The sequence below is a fragment of the Rutidosis leptorrhynchoides genome, chromosome 11 (genome assembly GCF_046630445.1).
Source record: "Rutidosis leptorrhynchoides isolate AG116_Rl617_1_P2 chromosome 11, CSIRO_AGI_Rlap_v1, whole genome shotgun sequence".
Classification (NCBI taxonomy): domain Eukaryota; kingdom Viridiplantae; phylum Streptophyta; class Magnoliopsida; order Asterales; family Asteraceae; genus Rutidosis; species Rutidosis leptorrhynchoides.
This window is the reverse complement of record NC_092343.1, coordinates 35,567,960-35,592,611: the sequence shown is the minus strand read 5'-3', so window position 1 is coordinate 35,592,611 and position 24,652 is coordinate 35,567,960. Positions and strand designations below refer to the sequence as shown.

Genomic DNA, 24,652 nt, shown 5'->3' with positions numbered 1-24,652 from the left:
TTGTCAAATTATATTTATGCTTCCGAATGAATTACCGATTCCATTCGACTTCAACCGTATGTCACACGGGTATACTAGCTCGTCCTCGCGCAGTCTTGTTGACTAACTACAATTTACTCGTTATGCTCACATCGGGGCGAAAACTTCTCTTGCATCACCCTCGTACTTCCGGTTCAGGAGGTCCTTATTCTAAATTCTCAATGAAGAGCGACTCTTCACGTCATACAAGTATTCGCCGCGAGGGTGGATAGTCCTAACAATCGTTTTCAAAACCCGATAAGAACTTGCCCCGACGAACGTTTTTGGAAACCGATAAATCTTCCGCGACACGAATTTTCTTGAGAAACTTGTCCTAGCTAACGTTTTCAATTCCTAGCAAACTTGTTCAATATGCCTTAGGGAAATGTACCCCGTTTCGGATCGAGATCCTCGTTTCACTTCTAGATTTTGGAGTACCTTACAAAAAGCCTCGGGACCGCGTTTAGACATGAGTACCGCGTACCATCCACAACCCGACGGACCGAACAAACATGCGATTTAAACCTTGGAAACCATAATACAAGTTTGTATTACCAACTTCAAATTTACTTGAGAAAAGTATTTTCCTTTAACCGAATCCTCGTACTACAATGATTTTCATTCGAGTTTTAACGTCACTCCTTTTGAAACCACATGTGACCGGAAACGTCATTCTCCTTCGTCGAACCAAGTAAACGATGATCAATTCACCGGGGCCGAGGTTATTCATGAGCAACCGAGAAAATTTATTCATATTCAGGTAAAACCCTACGCGACTCGTAATCACCATGAGCTACGCCGATTTAGACGTAAACATTTCAAATTCCACGTGGGAAACCGCGTCACGTTAAGAGTCGCACCTTGTAAAGGTGCAATCCGTTTCGGGAAAACGTAGGAAGCTAAATCCGCGATATTTTGATCCTTTAAATTCTTGGGGTGTTTTGGACCCGTCGCTAGCCGTTTAGACTTTTCCGACTCATTTTGGGTCTCCGTTTATTCTACATTCGATGTATCAACTCAAAGACGTGTTTTGCGAAACGAGAACTTGTTATCTCCTTTGATGAACTCACTATCGACGATAACCCTCACTTCCTAGGAGGATCGGTTGAAACCATAAATCGTGAAGCCAAACCTTAAAACAACATATGATCCCGACCGTCAAAATTCGTTGAAATACCCTAGGACGTACTTCTCCCTCACTCGTAGAATTGGCAACGCAAGATCTCGAGGAAGATTCAACAACTACTACTTCCAACTAAATTTCGGGACGAAATTTCTTTTGAGGCGTGGATAATGTAACATCCCGCGTTTTTCCGTTAAATTTAATTTTAACACCGTCTTTGTTTTTTTTTAAACATAATCTTTCGTATTTAAATTAATAGTTTCCGTGAGTAACGTTCATTATATTCCCGCTATGTAATTTTGACATCACCCGTTTACTCGAGCGTTTTAAAAATATTCGTTTGGTTAATTCCCGCACCCGCTTTGAAACTCGAGGGACCGGAGTTGCCAAATGGGCAAACTAGTTGACTAGGTCAACTAGTCAACCCATTTTTCCACCATTCATTCATTCCATCATCTCCCTCATCTCTTTTCTCTCCATCTCAAGAACACACACATAAACCCATTCCATTCATTCATCATCTAAATTCAATCTTGGAAGCTCACAACAAATCCGACTACATATTCTTGATCCTCTCATCATTCTCTACGATTTGATACTAACTACACCGAGTTTGGGTAACTTTCTAAAAACTCTAGATTTCTATAAATTCGTGTTTTTGACTTGAAATTGTGTTAGTTAGTGTCTATGGCTCGTATCTAGCATGAATATATGTTTTGTTTGCTCGATTGTTGATTTGAGTAACTAGTTTGAACTTTTGAAGTGGGTTAGCTTAATCTTTGATTTTGGATGATTAAAAGTTGTTTAATTGTTAAAGTTCATGTTTTAATTGTGTTACTAGTATCATTAGCTACATTTTGATGTGTAGGTTGATTAAGAAAACTTCAAAAACCCGATTAAGGATTTTGTGATGTTGACTAGGGTTTGATAGACTTTGAAATGAACTTTTGATGCGTTGAATGCTTGTTAATGTTGTTAGTAAGTGTTTAGATGCAATGTATGCTTAATTACCTTCGAAACGGCATATCGTATGTGTAAATTGGATTCCCGAATCATAAAATACGTTTTACGAACTCGAAACTTTGAAAATAAACCTTTCTTGATCAATTGACGAGTTTTCGGTTATTGTAAATGATGTTTTTGCTTGATGAAAAGTGGTTAGTTGTATTCCTTGTCAAAATACCTTTCCAACGATATAAGATACTTGTTTTGGATGTTTACGGTTTAGGATTTATGGGTATTTGAAGTTGGATTCGTGCATAAGTTGAAAACTGCAGAAAATAGCTGAACAGCATGGTGCGCGGCGCGCACCTCACCCCGCGCGGCGCGCAAATGGGTCTGGCCAGATTCTGCTCACTTTGTCACTTTTCACGCGAAATGTTTGACTAGCTATCGACCTCCGATTCACATGAAACTTGTTCTAATATGCTTATATATGAATAACTAGCATAGAAAAATAGTTCGGGACCCGACCCGAACGCGTTGACTTTTTCGTTGACTTTGACCAAGTTTGACTTTTAGTCAAACTTAACCAAACTTTTATACAATCATTCTAACATGCTTTTATACTTGTTTCTTGTATGAAACTTGACAACGTGATTCACATGCTATACTTAATCGAGTCGTAACGAGCCATAGGACTAATTGAACACATTTCGCCCGACCTTGTGTCGTAACCGGTTAATTGATACAACTTACTTGTTTAGGTCAAGGCTAAGCAACTTTCATGCACACGTTTACTTTGTGAAGTACTTTTATACTCGTGCACTCGAGGTGAGATCATAGTCCCACTTTTTACTCTTTTGAACTTACTTTTGGGATGAGAAAACATAAACGATTCTTTTGAACTAAGTGAACACAAGAACGGGAAAACAAACATTCTACATACGAGTTTAGAACGAAAATCCTCAATCCGATTATCATTAGTTACATCAGATGGTGTAAGCGAGAACTTATGTTATATGGCCATATGGGTTTGACAAACCCTCATTCAAACGGTTCGCTACCGTTTACGAATGAAATATATTTTCGGAAACAGTGTTGTTCTAGCACTAATTGATGGGGTATTCAACGGACGGAACGTTAAGCTTTGATAATTGGGTGCTCGTGAATATTAACTTTTAGAATGTACTACTATTATTTCAACTTTGCAAATCTTGTGGTTCGACTTACTTTACTTTTACTCACTTACTCAAACCTATGATTTCACCAACGTTTTTGCGTTGACAGATTCTTCTATGTTTTCTCAGGTTTTCACATGGCTATTTGTTACACGCTTCTGCACTCTTTGATTACTTGATTGGAGTCTACCATGCATGCATACGCTAGGGATAGCATTTTTGGATTCAAACTTTTATCTACTTACTTACGCTATTTATAGCAACTGTGGTTTCAAACTAATTATGTCGCAAGTTATTTCATTCATACTTTATAACTTTGTAAACTTAAACTTATTGTCGATCCGTTTGTTAAACTAAACTTTGTACCTTTCAAATGAACGCGACATAATTTTGGTCAAACGAGTCTCATATAGGGACTACGACCACGCAACGGGACCTAAGTTAACGACGCCGTCAATAACGGTTTTGGTCGGGTCGTTACATTATTAAAGTCTGGTAATCTAAGAATTTGGGAACAGACACCCTAATTGACGCGAATCCTAAAGATAGATCTATTGGGCCTAACAAACCCCATCCAAAGTATCGGATGCTTTAGTACTTCGAAATTTATATCATGTCCGAAGGAGGATCCCGGAATGATAGGGGATATTCTTAATTGTATCTAGTTAATGTCGGTTACCAGGTGTTCACCATATAAATGATTATTTTTGTCTCTATGCATGGGACGTATATTTATGAGAACTGGAAATGAAATTCTTGTGGTCTATTAAAATGATGAAAATAAATGATTATGATAAACTAATGAACTCACCAACCTTTTGGTTGACACTTTAAAGCATGTTTATTCTCAGGTGTTAAAGAAATCTTCCGCTGCGCATTTGCTCATTTTAAAGATATTACTTGGAGTCTTTCATATCATATTTCGAAGAACGTTGCATTCGAGTCATTGAGTTCATCAAAGATTATTATTAAATCAATTTATAGTTGGATAGTGGATATTATGAAATGGTATGCATGCCTGTCAATTTTCAATGTAAAGAAAGTTTGTCTTTTAAAAACGAATGCAATGTTTGTAAAATGTATCATATAGAGGTCAAATACCTCGCAATGTAATCAACTATTGTGAATCGTTTATAATGTATATGAACGGGTCCTTTCAAATTCCAAATATTAAAGCCCACTGACCTGAATATCTAAGAGTTTAATGTAATCAGATATTCCAAAAGTCTCCGCTGTTGTACGCTTCCAAAAAAGAGCCCTCGGTACTCCATTCTTGTCCGTTTTTGTAGCAAAGGATTTAATGGTACGACGGTAAGCCTCGAGGATCCAAATCTACAAATCATTTTTGTTTAAACAATATCAATATATATATTATCTTTAAATAATAAAACTATTTGAAATCAAACATGTCGTTACCTTAAATGCCCACATAAATCCCGCCAAAGTGTACGCCTTGCCGCTCTCTAATTGGCTTTCCCGAACAACAAACCCTTCACTAACCGCTTCGAAAGTCGGTTCCCATATACGAGACCCCCATGGGTACTTATTAACACTTGAAAAATCTTCAACTAAATATAAGAACTTCTTGTTCACCACATGGGCAGATTGTTTACCCATAAAAGCTCTCTCTACAACTAATATGATTGCTAGTCGAACCACATCATCGTCCGAAACACCAACCCGACTACTTTTTAGTAGCTTCTTTTCAATATCACCAATCAAAATGTTTGTGCTCTCTTTAATGGACGGAAATACAAGTTGTCTAATTGGAGCCGTCTCCTTTTCATAATTTTTAGGGATGTAATGTGCCATATCCGTACGGGTACCAAACAAAAACCCCGTTACTAGACAAAATTCACGGCGACCAAATCTAATAGAAAAATTAGGCTTGAATCTAAACCATATGTCATCTTGCTCCTCTGGGTACTTATCATCATCAATTCTTTCCGGCCGTACAGTTTTACGTTGGAGCATTGCATGTACAAGTCCGGGATCATTTTCCATGTATTCAAGATCTAACCATACACCAAAACACGTTTCTTTAAATATTTTTATTTGATTTTCGGTCATTACTTTCTTCACATCACCTATAATACTTATTTTATTCTTCATCGTCAGTTTACCTTCAACCCACCCCTGTAAAATTAACAATAACAACATCAGCATAATATACGCAAATACGCAAGATTGGTCTTGCGTCCTAAACTACAGGTACGCAAGGTCGCAAATTTGTTCTTGCGACCATATATAAACCGGAACGCAAGGACGCAAAATTACCCTTGCGTCATGGACAGTCAAGTTATTTTGACCAGCAACAAATTGTTGTTTCACCAAAAAACTATACAAAACAAGAGATAATATACCCCATTATTTAAAAAAAAAAAAAAGCAAGAATACGGTTAAATAATGATGATTATCATAGAGACATTTCATCGAACAGTTGGTGTGCACATTTTCACATTTATATATGAACATATGAAATTGATATACAACTCCCATATAACTAACATATATAGTGAAAGAAGAACTAACCTGAGGATTTGCCATTGTTATTAGGTTGATTTCTTGATTTCTTTCGTAGTTAAAATGAAGCAGACGAAGACGATGGTGACGTAGTTGGTGATGTAGGCGCTGGTACGTGGTGGTTGTGGTGAATACGATGGATGAACTGGTGGTAGTGCAGGTGGTGATGGTGGTTACGATCTACTGTTCGAACGAGAGAGGAGATGATGGAGGTTTGCGTATTTGCGTTTGGCTAGGTTTCACGTAATTTGCTTCTCTGCGTCTGGGTAAGTGTGTGTGTGTCAAGTGAATGTTATTATCAGGTTTATAACCTAATAATAACAAACGCAAGACGCAAAGACGCAAGAACGCAAGAGCCATAAAATTTGCGTCTTGCGTCCAGTCGCAAGGTTTGATTTGCGTCTTTGCGTATGGTATGCTTAATATTTTTTTGTTGCTGCTGTTTGAGTTTTTTTATTTGTTTAACTTCTGTTAATGTATATGTCCATCTATAAAAGTTTTTGGTACTCAATTAAATTTGAGTTTTTTTTATTTGTTACTGCTTAAATGTAAGTTTATAAAAGTTATTGACCAAATTACTCCCGTCATCCTTGAACTTGTACTGAAATTAAAATGACCAATAAAACAGATAGGCTAAAATTAAAATACCATTTCATTAACCAGAATGACATACTACAAACACACAAACTAAGTAGTACAAAAGGCCCTACGACCTACTTTATTACATGATCAACCAAGATTAATTAAATTGGAGCAGCATACATAATCTGAGCATTCAACACCTCTCGATCAGAAGGATACACCAACTCGTCTTCATCAGCAAAGAAGTTGTTCAACAACATGCCATACGGCAATCCACTCCCACCAGTTGCAGGCAATCCTGCCATCCGATTAGCAACCACATATGCCAGATTAATTGGGATTTGTAGCAAACACATCAAAATCAAAACTTCAGTTACAGATAGCTCCACATCAGCATCATCTCGAAACATGACATTCTTCTTGATGACATTCATCATCTGTTGATACTGGTCCTGAATATCTTCCTCCCTGATAATGACAGGACCATTGTTTGGCATGTAAAAACTAGGTTTACATAGTCCCGAAACAAACCCAGAAGCTGAGAATGAATTTCCTGTAGCTGACCTCCTCGGGGCCTTTTTCACATCCTTGCTAAGACTGAAAAACTTGAAATCTCCATCTGGAATATCCAGAATCTCACCAAACTCCTCCAACGTCCAATCGTAGGAATAACCAAACATGTTCACGTGAACACATTTCAGTTTACGTGGATCAAAGACATAGTTAGCATAGAATTTCCTAACAAGTCTGGGATAGTACTCATTAACTTGACGATATAGAAAAGCTCCAGCATCTATTCCCCGCCAGTACGCGGAAAAACCACCTTGAGCAACAACTTTAATACCAGGAAGAATGGGACGGTCGGCTAATAGTCGTCGTCTTTCAGCAACTTGTTGTGATGACTCTCCTTGTGATGGTCGGTGTGAAGCTCTAGCTCTTCTGTCCATGGATATTAACTGAGATTAACTGTAAATAACAAACTAATTAAAAATAATCATCATACAAACAAATAATAAATACTATAATTAGTGAAGAAAAATGCTTAAATTAGTACCTTAAAGTACCTTTAATCAATGAATTGCACAAGAATGAAATTTTTATGAGACTGTGAAATCAAAGTTCCAGGGTCATCCTATAAATAGGGTAAAATCTTATCCGACAAAAATCTAAGAAATCTTACTAAATCTTATCTGAAAATCCAACATCTGATCAGATAAGGTCGCAAGATCGCAAGACGCAAGGACGCAAGCTTGCGGACGCAAGCTTGCGCCTTGCGAGGGCAACTCGCAAGGCACCTTGCGTCTTGCGAGGGCAACCTGACAAATTTTTTTTTTATTGGGCTCCAGCGCAAGAAACTTGCTGGGAATGGGCATTTTGGCTATAATCCCTTAAGAAAACAATTGTCAACACCACGAGCTCTTATATAATTCTTCATACTACGTATTTTTTAGTATCGTTATTTACATACTAATATGAACTGTAAATTACATTTTTTGCACGATTTTTTTACATACCCGTGCATCGCATGGACTCAGAAACCTAGTACGGAGTAATTGAATATAAAAGAAAGCGTATCTCGACAAGTAATACTTTTGCTATCTATGGTAAAGTTTTTTTTTTTTGGGTTTTAGGAGCTTCTAACATTTATTTTTTATGAAAGAACTTTTATTTAATATAAAGCTTCGTTTGATTAAAAAAGTTTAAACATACTCAATTAGACGAAGAGAATAAATGATAAGCTAAAAGTTACTGAATTAACATTTTAAAAAGCACTTATATTTTTTTGTTAGTTTACTCATTTAAAAAGCTGATAACTAAATCTAAAAGCTAATAACTATCAACTATCAATTATGTTGTAGCATGTAACTATCTATCGGTTAATAGCTATCAAATAATTTTACCAAATATTTTTGTGTAAGAAATGAATTCCAAAGGCCATTGTTAAACAAGATTTACTACTACCGTTAGATCAACCTGATCATCCAACGGCTGTTATCACATTTAGTTGCTCAACTCATTGCTAATTTTTATTTCACTAGTTAAAGAGAATAAATACACCAAAAGAGTAACCCCCATTTCACTAATCATCCTCTACTTTTCTTCAACAAATGGACGGTGGTGATCACGGTGGTTATACCGGTGGCAATGATGGTTATGGTGCTAACCACGGCGGTGTTACTAATTATTCATTTTTTAGTAATTATTTAAATAAATATCAAAATCATCCTTCTTTGTATAAGCCAGCACCACCACCATTAACAGCCATTAATAGATTCTTATGGGGTAAAACTCAAACAGAATATCAAACTCAAAACCATGAGATCATGATGATTAATCAATCATTTATATCTCCAAATGTTTCTTTTTTAAATAGTGGGATTAATAATGAAAATCAAATGCCATATTTATCAACGGGTGTTGATAATATTATAGATATGTTTAGTAATGAAAGTGGTGAATGTGTTAGTTGGGATGAACTAAAAAGTTACCCAAAACACGATCAAATTCAAGAAAATAAGCCCGAAAATGTTATCTCAAGTGGTTTTGGGAGGAAAACAAAAGGTGGTAATAAAACCTCTAAGGTTTTTATTAAGGGACAATGGGCAGATGAAGAAGACAGGTAACTTTTAATAACTTTTTTTTTTTTTTTGTTATTCGATTTATATATATATTATAATTATATATAATATAATATATAATATAATATTTTTTTATGTTTTTGTAATTTAATTGTTCTTGAATTCCACGCATATATGTTATCATAAATGTTACTATATATCAATGAATAATTTTTATATATTCTTTTATTTATTTTTAGCAAGCTGATTAGGCTGGTGAACAAATATGGAGAGCAGAAATGGGCTTTGATTGCGGAGAAGATGATTCGAAGGTCAGGGAAACAGTGTCGTGAACGTTGGCGCAATCATTTAAGGCCTGATATTAAGGTTTTGTTTCTGTTATTATGCTTTAATTCTATCTAAAATACATACACAACAATGATCTCATTTTTTTCTGATTAAAGATGTAACTTTTTGATTAATATGAGATCTAGTAACATAAATTTTGTGTCCATTTAGTCAAACTATTTTAACTTTTTAAGATAATTTATCCAAATGAAAGAACTATATTCATAATCTTTCTATGATATTATACATTTTTTTCCATGTGAAAGCAAAAAATTCTATAGATCCTGAATAATGATACTCATAAATTTATGAATTCGATTTGATCGATTTTCATGATATAATTTGTATGTCTGTTTACATGTCGCGTTTTTTAGTTTCATTTATCAACACGTCATCAACATACGTTATGGCAAATTAAACCTTGCCACTCAATACATGATCTTTGTATGCTTGAAAGTAGCAGGTAATGTAACGGTTGTTCCTTTTTCGGCGACACAATATATATGTTCATATTGTGAACCGGACACATATAAAATGTGCTTGATTATATATGTGTAATATGCTTTAATGTTATTTTCATGTGATTTTTAGAAAGTTTTTTGCATCAAATGATCATAATGTGACAAAAAGTGTTTAAAGTACATTTTTTGTTATTTGTTTTCAGAAAGATTCATGGAGTGAACAAGAATTGAGAATGCTAATTGAAGCTCATCAAAAAGTAGGCAACAAATGGGCTGAAATTGCGAAATTAATCCCCGGAAGAACAGAAAATTCTGTCAAAAATCAATGGAATGCTACAAAAAGAAAGCAAAATTCTAGTAGAAAGAACAAGAAAAATGATACCAAAAATAAAAAGTCTCAATCTTGTACTCTTTTACAAGACTATATTAGAAGCAAAACTAATGATCACCAAAATCTTGCCTCATCTTCCTCCTCATCAACCACCACAAAAACAACCTCAACCACAACAACAGCCTCAAAGTCCGCCAATATTGTCGCTGAGCTGGCAAATTTTAACACTGATTCTGATCCATCTCTAGAGATCACTCAGTCGTGCGACGAAGAGTTAAATTTTATGGAAACTTTCTTCAAAACCACCAACAATACAACCATTTCAAATGAGTCACATATAGAGCCGAAATCTCCAAGTATCAAACATCCTTCGGGGTTTTCTTTATTTTCTTCATGTCTTCTTGATCATGATCATGATAATGTGAACTCGAATATGTACCTGAACTATTACCCTGAAGACGATTCGTCGAAAAGCCAACTTGCTCTTGATGTCAACCAATTGGAAGAAGCAAATACAAGGCCTGGTTCAAGTGATCTTGTATGTCACGGTGATGGTATTTCATCAAATGCTGAGAAGTTATGGACTTGGTAGAGTTTTTACAAGGTTAGGACTTTGTAACATTAAGGTTTATGGATCTTATATTTTGATGTGTGAGGTGTCCAAAGATATTCTTGTTTCAATAAATATGGAAGACTAGTTGACTAAATTTAGTGTTTATCTGAGTCATGTTAGTTTTACTCTGCCATAGACGGTACAAGACTATAAGCAACGTTGTGAAATTCGCTATTCGGGGTTTATCGGCTGAGACTTTGGAAGGAGGAATCGGAAATTCGATGATTAATCAAGGATTAATCGAATTATACTTTATACATTTAAATATTAAATTTCAAATATTACATGTATAAATATAGAAGAAAATCATAAACATAAACATAAACTTTAACATAATTACTTATTCTACTTTATCGACGATACACTTTTATGTAGTACCTACTCAAATATATTTAAATATTAGTATGTAATGTATTGAAAACATATTGACATATTAATGAAAAAAACTTCTTTTTATCGCAAAAAGTTAATCAAATTAACAACTTTACATTTATACATTAATCAAATTAACCGATTTACCAGTTCGTTTACTAGCTTAACTGAATAGTTAAAATTTTTTTTTTTTGATAGACGGGTATTTGAAATCACTAAGGGGGAGAAACCCACATGCTTTCGGTCAGAAATCGGAACGGTTAAAATATTGATTAACCGAAGTTTCGATTGTAGGGAGCGGTTTTCATCCTTAACCGCCACATGCTTTTCCCAATAAAAAATGCAAGTGAATTTATCTATCACCTCTCTCTCTAACATAGAGAATTTGGACCCAACATTTTCACATATTTGCTCTCAAAATTTCAGGTCTCATTAACGACCATACGAATTCTTACATGTCTATTTATTCGGATTTTAAGTAAAATCATTATAATGAATAAAATTAGTTAAAGAATTTGAAAAAATGAAGCAAACCCTTCAAGGGATCTAGACAAACAACAAAGGATTAATGTATGATACTTCTACATCTACTTAGGATTGACTCATGAGAGCAAGGATTGTCTGATTGTAAACTGTCAGATTTTATGCTGTGATAGTTAATGTGGGGCAAAATTTTCTTCGGTTGTGAGGTTTGTTTGATACTCTTAAAATTCAGGAGTCCAAAAGTTTCTAACTCATATTAAGCGCAATTGAGATTAAAAGTTGTGTGTTCTTCCTCTTAAGTGTCTGCAAACCCCCTGTAGTTAGTTGATCAATCCAACCAACACGACCCATTTGACCTGTACAAAAGAACCAGTATTTTATATCTGAACTTAATGTTTCTCTACTCACATGATCTGCTTGTTTCATTAGTTCTTGGGTTAGCATTGCAACTCAATGATACAAGCTGTTTTGGCAAGCATTCTTAAAGGAGTGAACGTTTGTACTATTAGTACAAATGATGGTAATAAAACACAAGTACAACACCTCATTGCCTCATATCAAGATCTACTTCAATCTGATAGTAGCTACAAAAAATTAAATTTACAGAACTGAAATATGATGAAACTACGGGGAGGATGTCGAACTCAAATTGGAACAGATCGATGTTTAACGACTCAAAGAAGTTGACTAATGTCATGTGCTTCATGCATCACTGGGTGGCAACACAATCTCCTCTGTCTCAGTTCCTGTTTTTCACGTTTAAACAAGAAGCAATTAGTCATTAACTTGTCGTGTTAAAGCCAGATCTCACGCGGCAATGAAATAATGTGCATACAAGATTAATTCTTTATAGTTTTATGATAAAACATGGAGATCAAACAAGAATCAATTATGTAACCTTTCTCTTGCATTTTTTTGCCAAAAAAAACATTCATAAATGGTAGGATACATAAAAACGGTACTTACTTTTCAGCCAATTTCTAGTTTATGATTCATCCATTTACAATCAACAATTTAGAATCCATGTTTTATAAAATCAATAATTTAAGTCCAAATCTACATTAATCGCTGACATCATAAAGATAATATATTAACAACATGTAATTTGCTTGCATAAAGACTGGTGAAAAGTATTTGCAACAAACCTCAATCTATCCTCATTACTTGTATAATGAAATAACAGTATCACAATCTCTTAAATTTATACACAAATAACATGTAGCTCGATAATACACAAAGCAAGCTTGTCATTCCTTATGTTCTTATGTGCTTCCCTAACCTAGACAATAAACCGCCACACATTAGGTTCGGGTGATTGGATAAGCTTATTTTCATGGCTTATGGGCTTAACTAACTAGAAAATCAATAAAGTTTAGTTTTTAAGGCTTACTAACTTCAACTTATGGCATATATAAAATCAATAAGCTCAAGATGGTGAGCGCAGCGCAAAAGCCCTAAAAATTGAGATTATCGACTTATCAAAATTCCAATAAAGACCATAAACCATGAAAATGAGCTTACTCAAGCACCTAGTGAACTTAATTTCAAAATCTAGATGCCAAAATTTCAATCTATATAACTAAAAACATTTCACAATCGCCTCATTTTTAACAACTATCCAATTATTAGTGTATTATACCATCATATTTAATACAAATTCCCTTAAAAATTTAAACTTTCCAACTTAGATATCAAAATTTGCAACTAAAATACAATGCAAATCAAACAATCAACTAAAGATACTTTCATTCAATTATAGTTAACTAACCTTCATTTTCTTCTTCACCATCTTCGAATTCGCCCTCGCCATCATCATCCCCATAAACATCATTCAGATAATCCAACCCATCTTGAGTAAACACCAACTTATCCGCATTCAAAATATCAAACAAATTCAAAGTCCTAGGTGTCAACATTCTCAAAGTACCAATATTCCTACTCGAAAGTGCCACATTATCATTAACATCCAACATAAAAAACATCGATTTCTCCTTCGGATCAATCCCCCATCTTTTCAACACCTCAATAAACTCCTTAGTTTTCGGTTTCTCAAATTTCTCCCCAAATTCCTCCACCACAATTCCATTAACCGCCGCGCTGGCTAGCGCGGTCGAAATAGCTAATCTTTTTTCCTTTTTATTAATTTTCACGGACCAATCCCGCGGTTTTGGTCCGAACACAACTCCTCCGCCGGGCCTCAGTGGGGTCCGTTGGGATCCGCGGCGGGCCCGGCCGAGTTTCTTTTGTGGGAATGGTTTTTTACCACCACCACGAACTTCAGCACGAGTGAGAGTTGAAGCTGTACCTCTACGTTTGTTGTTTAAGTCGGTAGTGATGCCACGGTGGACAACGGCACGTGCGGTGTCTGGGTGGGCTGATTTGAGATTGAGAGTTGTTTCGCCGATTTTTGTTCCGTCGAATGAAAGAATTGGGAGTGTTGCCAGCTCGGAACGGGTTACGGCGACGGTGGATTTTGGGAAACGGGTAGGGTTTGGGGGTTTGATGAAAAGGGAAGTGGATGGGGATTGATTTGAGAAAATGGAGGATGAAAGGAAGGAGGATTTTAGGAAAGACGCCATTGTTGTTGGGTTTGTGTGTGTGAACAGAGTGGATGAGTGTGTGTTATCTTCTTTGTTTTGAGGCCCTATCCGGTTGTGTTCTTTGTGAAAGTAAAATGTAGTACTCCGTATTAGTAACTTGCAAGTTGAGTGTCTGCTTTTTTACCCGGATAGTTTTTACAAGGCAAATTTTCATATTTTACTATTCGACCATCTTTAACCCTAAAAGCGTATGGGTATGGGTATGGGTGGGATGCTTGAGAGGTGTGCTAGTTGTAATGACCCGAACTTTTCCATGTTTATATTTATATTAAATGAAATTGTTATTTACATGATTAAGTGTTTTCAACATGTTAAGCAATCAAACTTGTTAAGACTTGATTAATTGAAATAGGTTTCATATAGACAATTGACCACCCAAGTTGACCGGTGATTCACGAACGTTAAAACTTGTAAAAACTATATGATGACATATATATGGATATATATATATAGTTAACATGATATTATGATAAGTAAACATATCATTAAGTATATTAACAATGAACTACATAGGTAAAAGCAAGACTACTAACTTAATGATTTTGAAACGAGACATATATGTAACGATTATCGTTGTAACGACATTTAATGTATATATATCATATTAAGAGATATTCATACATCATATTATCATGATAATATAATAATTTAAAATCTCATTTGATATTATAAACATTGGGTTAACAACATTTAACAAGATCGTTAACCTAAAGATTTCAAAACAACACTTACATGTAACGACTAACGATGACTTAACGACTCAGTTAAAATGTATATACATGTAGTGTTTTAATATGTATTCATACACTTTTGAAAGACTTCAAGACACTTATCAAAATACTTCTACTTAACAAAAATGCTTACAATTACATCCTCGTTCAGTTTCATCAACAATTCTACTCGTATGCACCCGTATTCGTACTCGTACAATACACAGCTTTTAGATGTATGTACTATTGGTATGTACACTCCAATGATCAGCTCTTAGCAGCCCATGTGAGTCACCTAACACATGTGGGAACCATCATTTGGCAACTAGCATGAAATATCTCATAAAATTACAAAAATATGAGTAATCATTCATGACTTATTTACATGAAAACAAAATTACATATCCTTTATATCTAATCCATACACCAACGACCAAAAACACCTACAAACACTTTCATTCTTCAATTTTCTTCATCTAATTGATCTCTCTCAAGTTCTATCTTCAAGTTCTAAGTGTTCTTCATAAATTCTACAAGTTCTAGTTTCATAAAATCAAGAATACTTTCAAGTTTGCTAGCTTACTTCCAATCTTGTAGAGTGATCATCCAACCTCAAGAAATCTTTCTTATTTACAGTAAGATATCTTTCTAATACAAGGTAATACTCATATTCAAACTTTGATTCAATTTCTATAACTATAACAATCTTATTTCGAGTGGAAATCTTACTTGAACTTGTTTTTCGTGTCATGATTCTGCTTCAAGAACTTTCAAGCCATCCAAGAATCCTTTGAAGCTAGATCCATTTTTGTCATTTCCAGTAGCTTTATCCAGAAAATTTGAGGTAGTAATGATGTTCATAACATCATTCGATTCATACATATAAAGCTATCTTATTCGAAGGTTTAAACTTGTAATCACTAGAACATAGTTTAGTTAATTCTAAACTTGTTCGCAAATAAAAGTTAATCCTTCTAACTTGACTTTTAAAATCAACTAAACACATGTTCTATATCTATATGATATGCTAACTTAATGATTTAAAACCTGGAAACACGAAGAACACTGTAAAACCGAACAAACGCCGTCGTAGTAACACCGCGGGCTGTTTTGGATTAGTTAATTAAAAACTATGATAAACTTTGATTTAAAAGTTGTTCTTCTGGTAAAATGATTTTTCTTATGAACATGAAACTATATCCAAAAATCATGGTTAAACTCAAAGTGGAAGTATGTTTTCTAAAATGGTCATCTAGACGTCGTTCTTTCGACTGAAATGACTACCTTTACAAAAACAACTTGTAACTTATATTTATGACTATAAACATATACTTTTTCTGTTTAGATTCATAAAATAGAGTTCAATATGAAACCATAGCAATTTGATTCACTCAAAACGGATTTAAAATGAAGAAGTTATGGGTAAAACAAGATTGGATAATTTTTCTTGTTGTAGCAACGTGAAAATTGGTAACAAATCTTTATTAATCATATCCTAGCTAATTTATATTGTATTATACATGTATTCTAATATATTATGTAATCTTGAGATACCATAGACACGTATGCAAATGTTTTGACGTATCATATCGACCCATGTGTATATATTATTTGGAACAACCATAAACACTCTATATGCAGTAATGAGGGAGTTAGCTATACAGGGTTGAGGTTGATTCCAAAAATATATATACTTTGAGTTGTGATCTAGCCTGAGACGTGTATACACTGGGTCGTGGATTGATTCAAGATAATATATATCAATTTTTTTTTCTGTACATCTAACGTTGGACAACTAGTTGTAGGTTACTAACGAGGACAGCTGACTTAATAAACTTAAAACATCAAAATGTATTAAAAGTGTTGTAAATATATTCTGAATATACTTTGATATATATGTACATATTTGTTATAGGTTCATGAATCGACCAGTGGCCAAGTCTTACTTTCCGACGAAGTAAAAATCTGTGAAAGTGAGTTGTAGTCCCACTTTTAAAATCTAATATTTTTGGGATGAGAATACATGCAGGTTTTATAAATGATTTACAAAATAGACACAAGTACGTGAAACTACATTCTATGGTTGAATTATCGAAATCGAATATGCCCCTTTTTATTAAGTCTGGTAATCTAAGAATTAGGGAACAGACACCCTAATTGACGCGAATTCTAAAGATAGATCTATTGGGCCTAACAAGCCCCATCTAAAGTACCGGATGCTTTAGTACTTCGAAATTTATATCATATCCGAAGGGTGTCCCGGAATGATGGGGATATTCTTATATATGCATCTTGTTAATGTCGGTTACCAGGTGTTCACCATATGAATGATTTTTATCTCTATGTATGTGATGCGTATTGAAATATGAAATCTTGTGGTCTATTGTTACGATTTGATATATATATATATATATATATATATATATATATATATATATATATATATATATATATATATATATATATATATATATATATATATAGGTTAAACCTATAACTCACCAACATTTTTGTTGACGTTTAAAGCATGTTTATTCTCAGGTGAATACTAAGAGCTTCCGTTGTTGCATACTAAAATAAGGACAAGATTTGGAGTCCATGTTTGTATGATATTGTGTAAAAACTGCATTCAAGAAACTGATTTCGATGTAACATATTTGTATTGTAAACCATTATGTAATGGTCGTGTGTAAACAGGATATTTTAGATTATCATTATTTGATAATCTACGTAAAGCTTTTTAAACCTTTATTTATGAAATAAAGGTTATGGTTTATTTTAAAAATGAATGCAGTCTTTGAAAAACGTCTCATATAGAGGTCAAAACCTCGCAACGAAATCAATTAATATGGAACGTTTATAATCAATATGAACGGGACATTTCACTAGTAAACTGGGAAACAATGGGGGTAGCACACACCTAGCTTGAAGGCCTTCAACACGCCGCGTTAGAGGCGTGCTGAAGGGGTGTTGCGAGCACACAAGGCCAACACGCCATGGTTAGAGAAGGTCTTCTAGGTCAGGGGCGAAGCTAGACTTTGAGATCACTGGTGGCACAAAGTAAACCGAAATATCGAGTAGCACAAATTTAATTTGAAAGTTATTATTCACTAGAAGCGTAAACATTCTAAAACAAATGTCTATGATAATCTTTCTATCGTTGGAAATAATCCACAATTGCTTAATTCGTAACAATAGTAAGTTCTTCTATTTATACGATACCGAAAAGATAATCGTTTATTATGCAAAATGATTTGACAAGCTTTATCGTCGAAAAACTGCCCTCGATCGTTGTGGTTGTATAATACTTAAAAATAAAGCATCATACCTCAAATTCATTATTATAAACTGTGATACTAGATAATTAAAATTGGTGACTACAAAATTTTATAAATAAAGATCCACAATTACTTTGAGTGAATAACAGTTGATTATACATTGAAATTGTAATTGTAACGAAACTGATAGAAAAAAAAATAGTCACATAACACCTAATATAAATTGTATCTCGAAAGCTATAGTAGATTGTGATTAAGTCAAAATAAAATTGCTATTCTATTTGTATGTTGTTGGGTCCCTATTTACAAATTTAACCAAGGCTTAAATGATGGCTGGTGTCACAACCGTAATTATATGATATACTCATTTAAAAACTCCAACAATTTACATTACATAGACTAATTTGAGTGGGAGCATGTACACCCAAAAACAACTAAGTGGCTCCGTCACTGTTCCAGGTAATCTATTTTATTCAGATATATAAAAGAAGTCTTTTTTCAAAAGTTAATTAAAAAGAGGAGTGTCGTTAACTTTTGTGACGATCGCTCTAAATCCACTTGGATGAACACGTCATTCATCGATTTCATTGCGAGGTATTTGACCTCTATATGATACGTTTTGTAAACATTGCATTCTTTTGAAAAGGCACACCATAAATGAATATTTAAATCAAAGGTTTTCGACATCTGATGATTTCTACATATAGACAATCACCGTAATATAATAATTTACAATAATACTTCCGTTGACAATGCAGTCAATATAAGATACATGGTGATGATTTGGTGAATGCAACGTTTCCTTGAAAAATATGCCATCTATGACTCCATGCACATAGCTTGTCTAACATATAAGCAAACAGCGGAAGACTTCTAGGGAACCTGAGAATAAACATGATAACAAGTGTCAACACAAAGGTTGGTGAGTTCATAGTTTTAATGTTGCGCATAATCTGTATATAAAGGTGGATCACAAGATTTCAGTTGTTCAATCCATAAACGTTTATCAAAATATTCTACGAAATTGAGCACCCTGGTATCTAAACTTAACGTATATATAATTTGTACCCTTTGTATAATCATCTTAATAATACACGCAAACCAACGTGTACGCTTCTCAAATAACATACGTCCATTAAAAGGCTAGTGCTCTAGCTCGGACGGGGATATCAAGCCCTATGGATCCATATATAACTACTCGCGCCCACCAGTTCTTATAACCGACAGTTACTAGTTACCAAAGCTAAGGGATTTTCGGTTCAAACTCGGTGTAGAATTTAGTATGTACTTGTATCCATTGCGTTTAAAATAAAGTGCATGTATTCTCAGCCCAAAAATATAGATTGCAAAAGCAATTAAAAAGGGAGCAAATGAAACTCACCTTAGCAGCATATAAAGTCGTTCACCAAAATGTGATCGAAACTCGGATTACCAAATAACCGTAGATCTCAACATATCAATATTGAGATTCAATATTGTAGAAAAGTACGTAGACGTAACGGAGATGATAACACTAGGTTTGACTTGCAAATAATACCCATGAATATTACCCATAACTTCCATAGTTATAACCTATAATTTCCTTAATTTTATCCCGCTCATAAAACCATTTTGAAAGTGATACGCTCATGACCTCGTCGTAGTATTTTATGTATAATACTAATTAATAATATTACTACTAATAATATTAAGATTAATAATAATATTAATCTTAATAATAATAATAATAATAATAATAATAATAATAATAATAATAATAATAATAATAATAATAACAATAATAATAATAATTAAATAAATAAATAATTACTTACGGAGTAATTTAAATCAAAACAGAGGCAGATATCTCGAGCTTTTATAGGTGTGGCCTGTCCAGGACTGCCATGCGATCTCATGACTTCCTAGCCCATTTTCCATGCGATCGCATGGGGTGGGTTTCCAGCTCATATTGTTTTTGTAATCTAGCTTGTCGACATATTTATTTAATATATATATAATATATTTAATTTATATAATTAATTATATATTATATTAAATTCACATGCATAGTTGACTTGTAATTTTCGTTCCGATAAGTCGTACGTCGTCACTCGACTTATGTCCCGGTTCCGGTTTTTCGAACGTCCTATCGTATACTGAGAAAACTTGTACTTTACGTTTCGTGAATCGTACATTTGTTAAAATATAGTCTTAAATCATCCATAAACTATACCACTCGAGGTATAACTTATACATTTGAGTGTTTTGGTCATTTACTTCTATAAATCATCGTCTCGCTATTTGTTAATATATATATATATATATATATATATATATATATATATATATATATATATATATATATATATAATACATACATTTTACTGTAGCAATTCACTGTAGCAAAGTCAATTTTTAATGTAGCAAAGTCAATTTCACTGTAGCAAATAGTGATTTTCGAAAACACTGTAGCATTTTGGGTACTGTAGCAATTTGAAAATACTGTAGCAAATTAGTGTTTTACTGGTTCATCTTAAACGCTTTAGTTAACTTATCTAAATATCAATCGAATCAATAAACGAATGTGTCACGACCCTACTTTTTCCGTTATTTTTTTTAGTTTCCTGTTAAGTATTTAACTTTCGTTAACTGGTATCTTTGCCATGTCGATTTATGTGACTAGATTATATTCTATATAAATTAAATAATATTCCTATATTATTTATTAGATCAAAATGTGTTAGTACGTTCCTAAGTAGAACGTTTTTATTCGATGAATTGTCTCGGTTTTCAAACCAACGATTATATATTCGTGATTTTCAAATCCGAATTCTTTTATATGACATTCCTATGTCATTAGAAATAATAAAATATTCCTATATTTTATTCATGAATTATTATTTTTCTCCCGTATTATAAATCGCGTAATGTCTTATTTATCGGATAGAGATCGTTTATCGTTCGAGTCTCAGCATTTCAATTTTGGTCACCACCTCAATTTAAGAAACCATTTTAGAGGGATATATTGTAATAACCGAAAATAAATATACACATAGTAAATACTATTTTTCCTGATTTCGGGGACGAAATCATTTTAAGTATGATATGTTATAATAACCCAAATTAAAATTATGTACAAATTAATAATGTTTTAAGTATGTAAGTTGATTAATTAATTATTGACATGCAGTATTTGGTTACAATATATAACTATTATAGTTAATAGTTAACTTTTATCAATGAGATAAACTAATAATAATGGTAATAATAAAGTAATATTATACGGAGTAAATTATTGGTTCAAAATAAATAAATAATAAACAAGACCATCATCATCAAATATTAAAAAGGAATTGACGTTACTAAATGGAGTTGGTCGGACCCACATTTTGTATTTATGCGACTTTCCAACTTTATTTTACCGTGATTTGTGGGATTGATCGATCGTGTGATTATAAATAGTCTCTCACCATATTTTATTTTTAACAAATATAAAAACTTCACAATCTCAATAATCAAGTAGGATCAAAAATAAGATGAACGGATCCCTTTGGAAGATGCACCGGAGATTGGGAACGATAGCTTTCGTATTTGTTCAATTTTAACTCGGTTTCATTGAAGGTAAAACTTATCCTAACTTGAATCCTAATATGTAAAGCTTATTAACAATTTGGGATTTAAAACTTAGTGTACTCGTTTAATAATATGAAATTTTGAATCGCTATTTTGGTTGTTCATGGAGTAACTACTATAAAGAAGATGACTCCATCAATTTTAATATAACCAACTTTCAGTTTAGTCGTAGAACAAAGCATATGATAGTTTTTTTTTTTTTTTTTTAAATAATAATAATAATACGGAGTAATACATAATACTATACACTACCACAATATTATGTCATGATCAGTTTTGTGTAATGTCTTTAATCAAATCAAATGACAAATTAATAATTAAAAAGAATTAAGCACTGTAAATAATTGCTTCCGTTTGTTTACGTAAATGGGGAAGTTGGAGACATGAATTCACATTTCAAGTTACACTTCCAGTCCTTAAGTTTTCAATAAACCTACAAACTTGTTAAGCAAAACTAAATTTGATACTTTTTACCCCCTATAGTATGTATATTGTTACAATCCAACTCAAAATAGATTTTAAAATTGTTTGTTAAATAGTCATAATTAAAATTTGTAACCTACAACGTTAAGTTAATTCAATCTTTGTATTCGAACACATAATCAGAATATTTATATTTTGTGTATAATATAATATGATTTTGTGATTTACCCTTTCAGTTCTCGAAGTATGATTATTTTCACAATTTTTAACTAAACAGATATAAAATACATAATTATTCAAAACATGTCCCAACTCTTAGTTAAAATTTTTTTTAAAATAAAAGAACAAAAATTAGTACATAGAAATCAAGGTTATAATTTAAAAATTATTATATGTGAACCAATTTTTTTATTTTATTGTCTTGTTATTAATCTATCAAAATAATTTAGGGCATACTGATTTTGGATCGATATCTCATTTACCCGTTAACTCTCATCACTCGTACTAAGGTGAGTTTTCATAGATCCCTTTTTCTCTATATTTTTGGGCTGAGAATACATGCACTTTATTTTAAACGCAATGGACACAAGTACATTCTAAATTCTACACTGAGTTTGAACCGAAAATCCCTTAGCTTTGGTAACTAGTAACTGCCGGTTATAAGAACTGGTGGGCGCGAATAGTTGTATATGGATCCATAGGGCTTGACATCCCCGTCCGTTTCAGGTATAGAGACCCTAGCCTGAACTATAAAAGCGGACGTATGATATTTGAGTTTAGTATACGTTGTTTTGCGTGTATTGTACATGTTGGTTGCATGTATGTTAAAACAGGGGTACTTACTATATATACGTTAAGTTTAGTTATCAGGGTGCTCTGTTATGTAGAACCGATTGATAAACGTTTCAGATGAAACAGCTGAAATCTTGTGGTCCACTTTTATAACCTGATAAATGTTTCGGATGAAACAACTGAAACCTTGTGGTTTACTTTTATATACAGATAATGTGAAATATTAAAACTATGAACTCACCAACCTTTTGGTTGACACTTTTAAGCATGTTTATTCTCAGGTATTAAAGAAACCTTCCGCTGTGCATTTGCTCATTTTAAAGATATTACTTGGAGTCGTTCGTCAGTACCTCGCACTGGGACCAGATGTTGTTGACTTCGTCCAGGTGGATTAGGACGGGCCACGACAGTTGGTATCAGAGCGTTGGTCTTAGCGAACCAGAATTTGCATTAGTGTGTCTAACCGGTTATTGTTAGGATACATTAGTGAGTCTGGACTTCGACCATGTCTGCATGATAAAAGTTGTTGCTTATAATTTCTTGTTAGAAATTACCTGCTTAGCATTCCTTGTGTGGAAAATTACATGCTTATCATTTTTGGTCTAGACACACCTTATTGCATGGATTGCATGACTAGTGTATAGACAAAATACATATCTTAGCATATCTGTTACTGTTACCTTTACTTGACAGTTTCCGAAAATCCCTCCGTAATTTGCGGAACCTTTGTACTATATATATGTATTCTATGTAATTAGAATATCATCCGATATCCAAAAATCAATTCACATCGAAAATTCTTTATCTAACCGTGTAAGATGAATTCCGCAAGTAATTCGAGTTCCTCGGATTCCGATATGGATTTCCACCTGAGTTTCGAAAGAGTGTAACCGGAATGAATCAACCAATCAGTCATCACCAATTCTGGATGAATTGGGGATGGGTTCGTAGTCGACTTAATCAGTGGAGACAAGAGGAAGGCGATCCTTTTCACCAACCGAATTCACCTCTTGGTGAAGAACCTGAAGCACTTACCGGTGAACCGGTCCGAAACACCATATTCACCCTCATTTCCAGGATATCTCGCAACGATTATATGATATCCAGAATTTTAAACTTTATTCATCCTCTTGTTCCAACCGCCAATCATCCTGGAGTAATAGAAGAAGTTAACGAGCTCCGCGCCCGAGTAGTGGCTCTGGAGAATATGATGCAAAATTTACAGGCATCACCGGCACCACCAGTACCAGCAGCACAACCAACAACAGTACCAATACCACCAACAACAACAACAACATCCGCACCGCAAACATCAACTTCACAATCTGTTCCACAAGCATCGACGTCATACGCACCGTAGATACCAAGGAATACCAACAACAATAAACGATGAAGTATCGAATCATCATTTCATTGAAGAAATATCCTGCGGCGATTATGTAATCTCTAATATAGAAGAGATTATTCATTTCTAAGTTTCAATCGAAAATCAAATGAGTTTAATAACTCATTAAATCTATATTACATCTGAAGGAAATATAAATACATATATTTTCATAAAGATTGTAATTAAAAATCCTTTTGTACAAACTATTAATGACGAGAATATTTTAACGGGTAGGTAATACCCTAGAAATATATAAATGTCACATTAATGTGTTACACTGTACACTCTTCAGCAATCATTAACTATACTGCTCAAACC

The 24,652-nt window shown here is 33.6% G+C and overlaps 1 protein-coding gene across 1 annotated transcript; it reads right to left on the bottom strand.

Annotated features, from left to right (window-relative positions):
* Positions 1-11,986: 11,986 nt before the first annotated feature.
* On the bottom strand, positions 11,987-14,181 carry LOC139876693 (large ribosomal subunit protein uL4c). Its single transcript, XM_071864065.1, has 2 exons — positions 13,301-14,181; positions 11,987-12,278 (listed from the first exon to the last, which is right to left on the bottom strand). The coding sequence occupies exons 1-2, from the start codon at positions 14,109-14,111 to the stop codon at positions 12,235-12,237; spliced, it is 855 nt and encodes a 284-aa protein (XP_071720166.1). The 5' UTR covers positions 14,112-14,181; the 3' UTR covers positions 11,987-12,234.
* Positions 14,182-24,652: the final 10,471 nt, after the last annotated feature.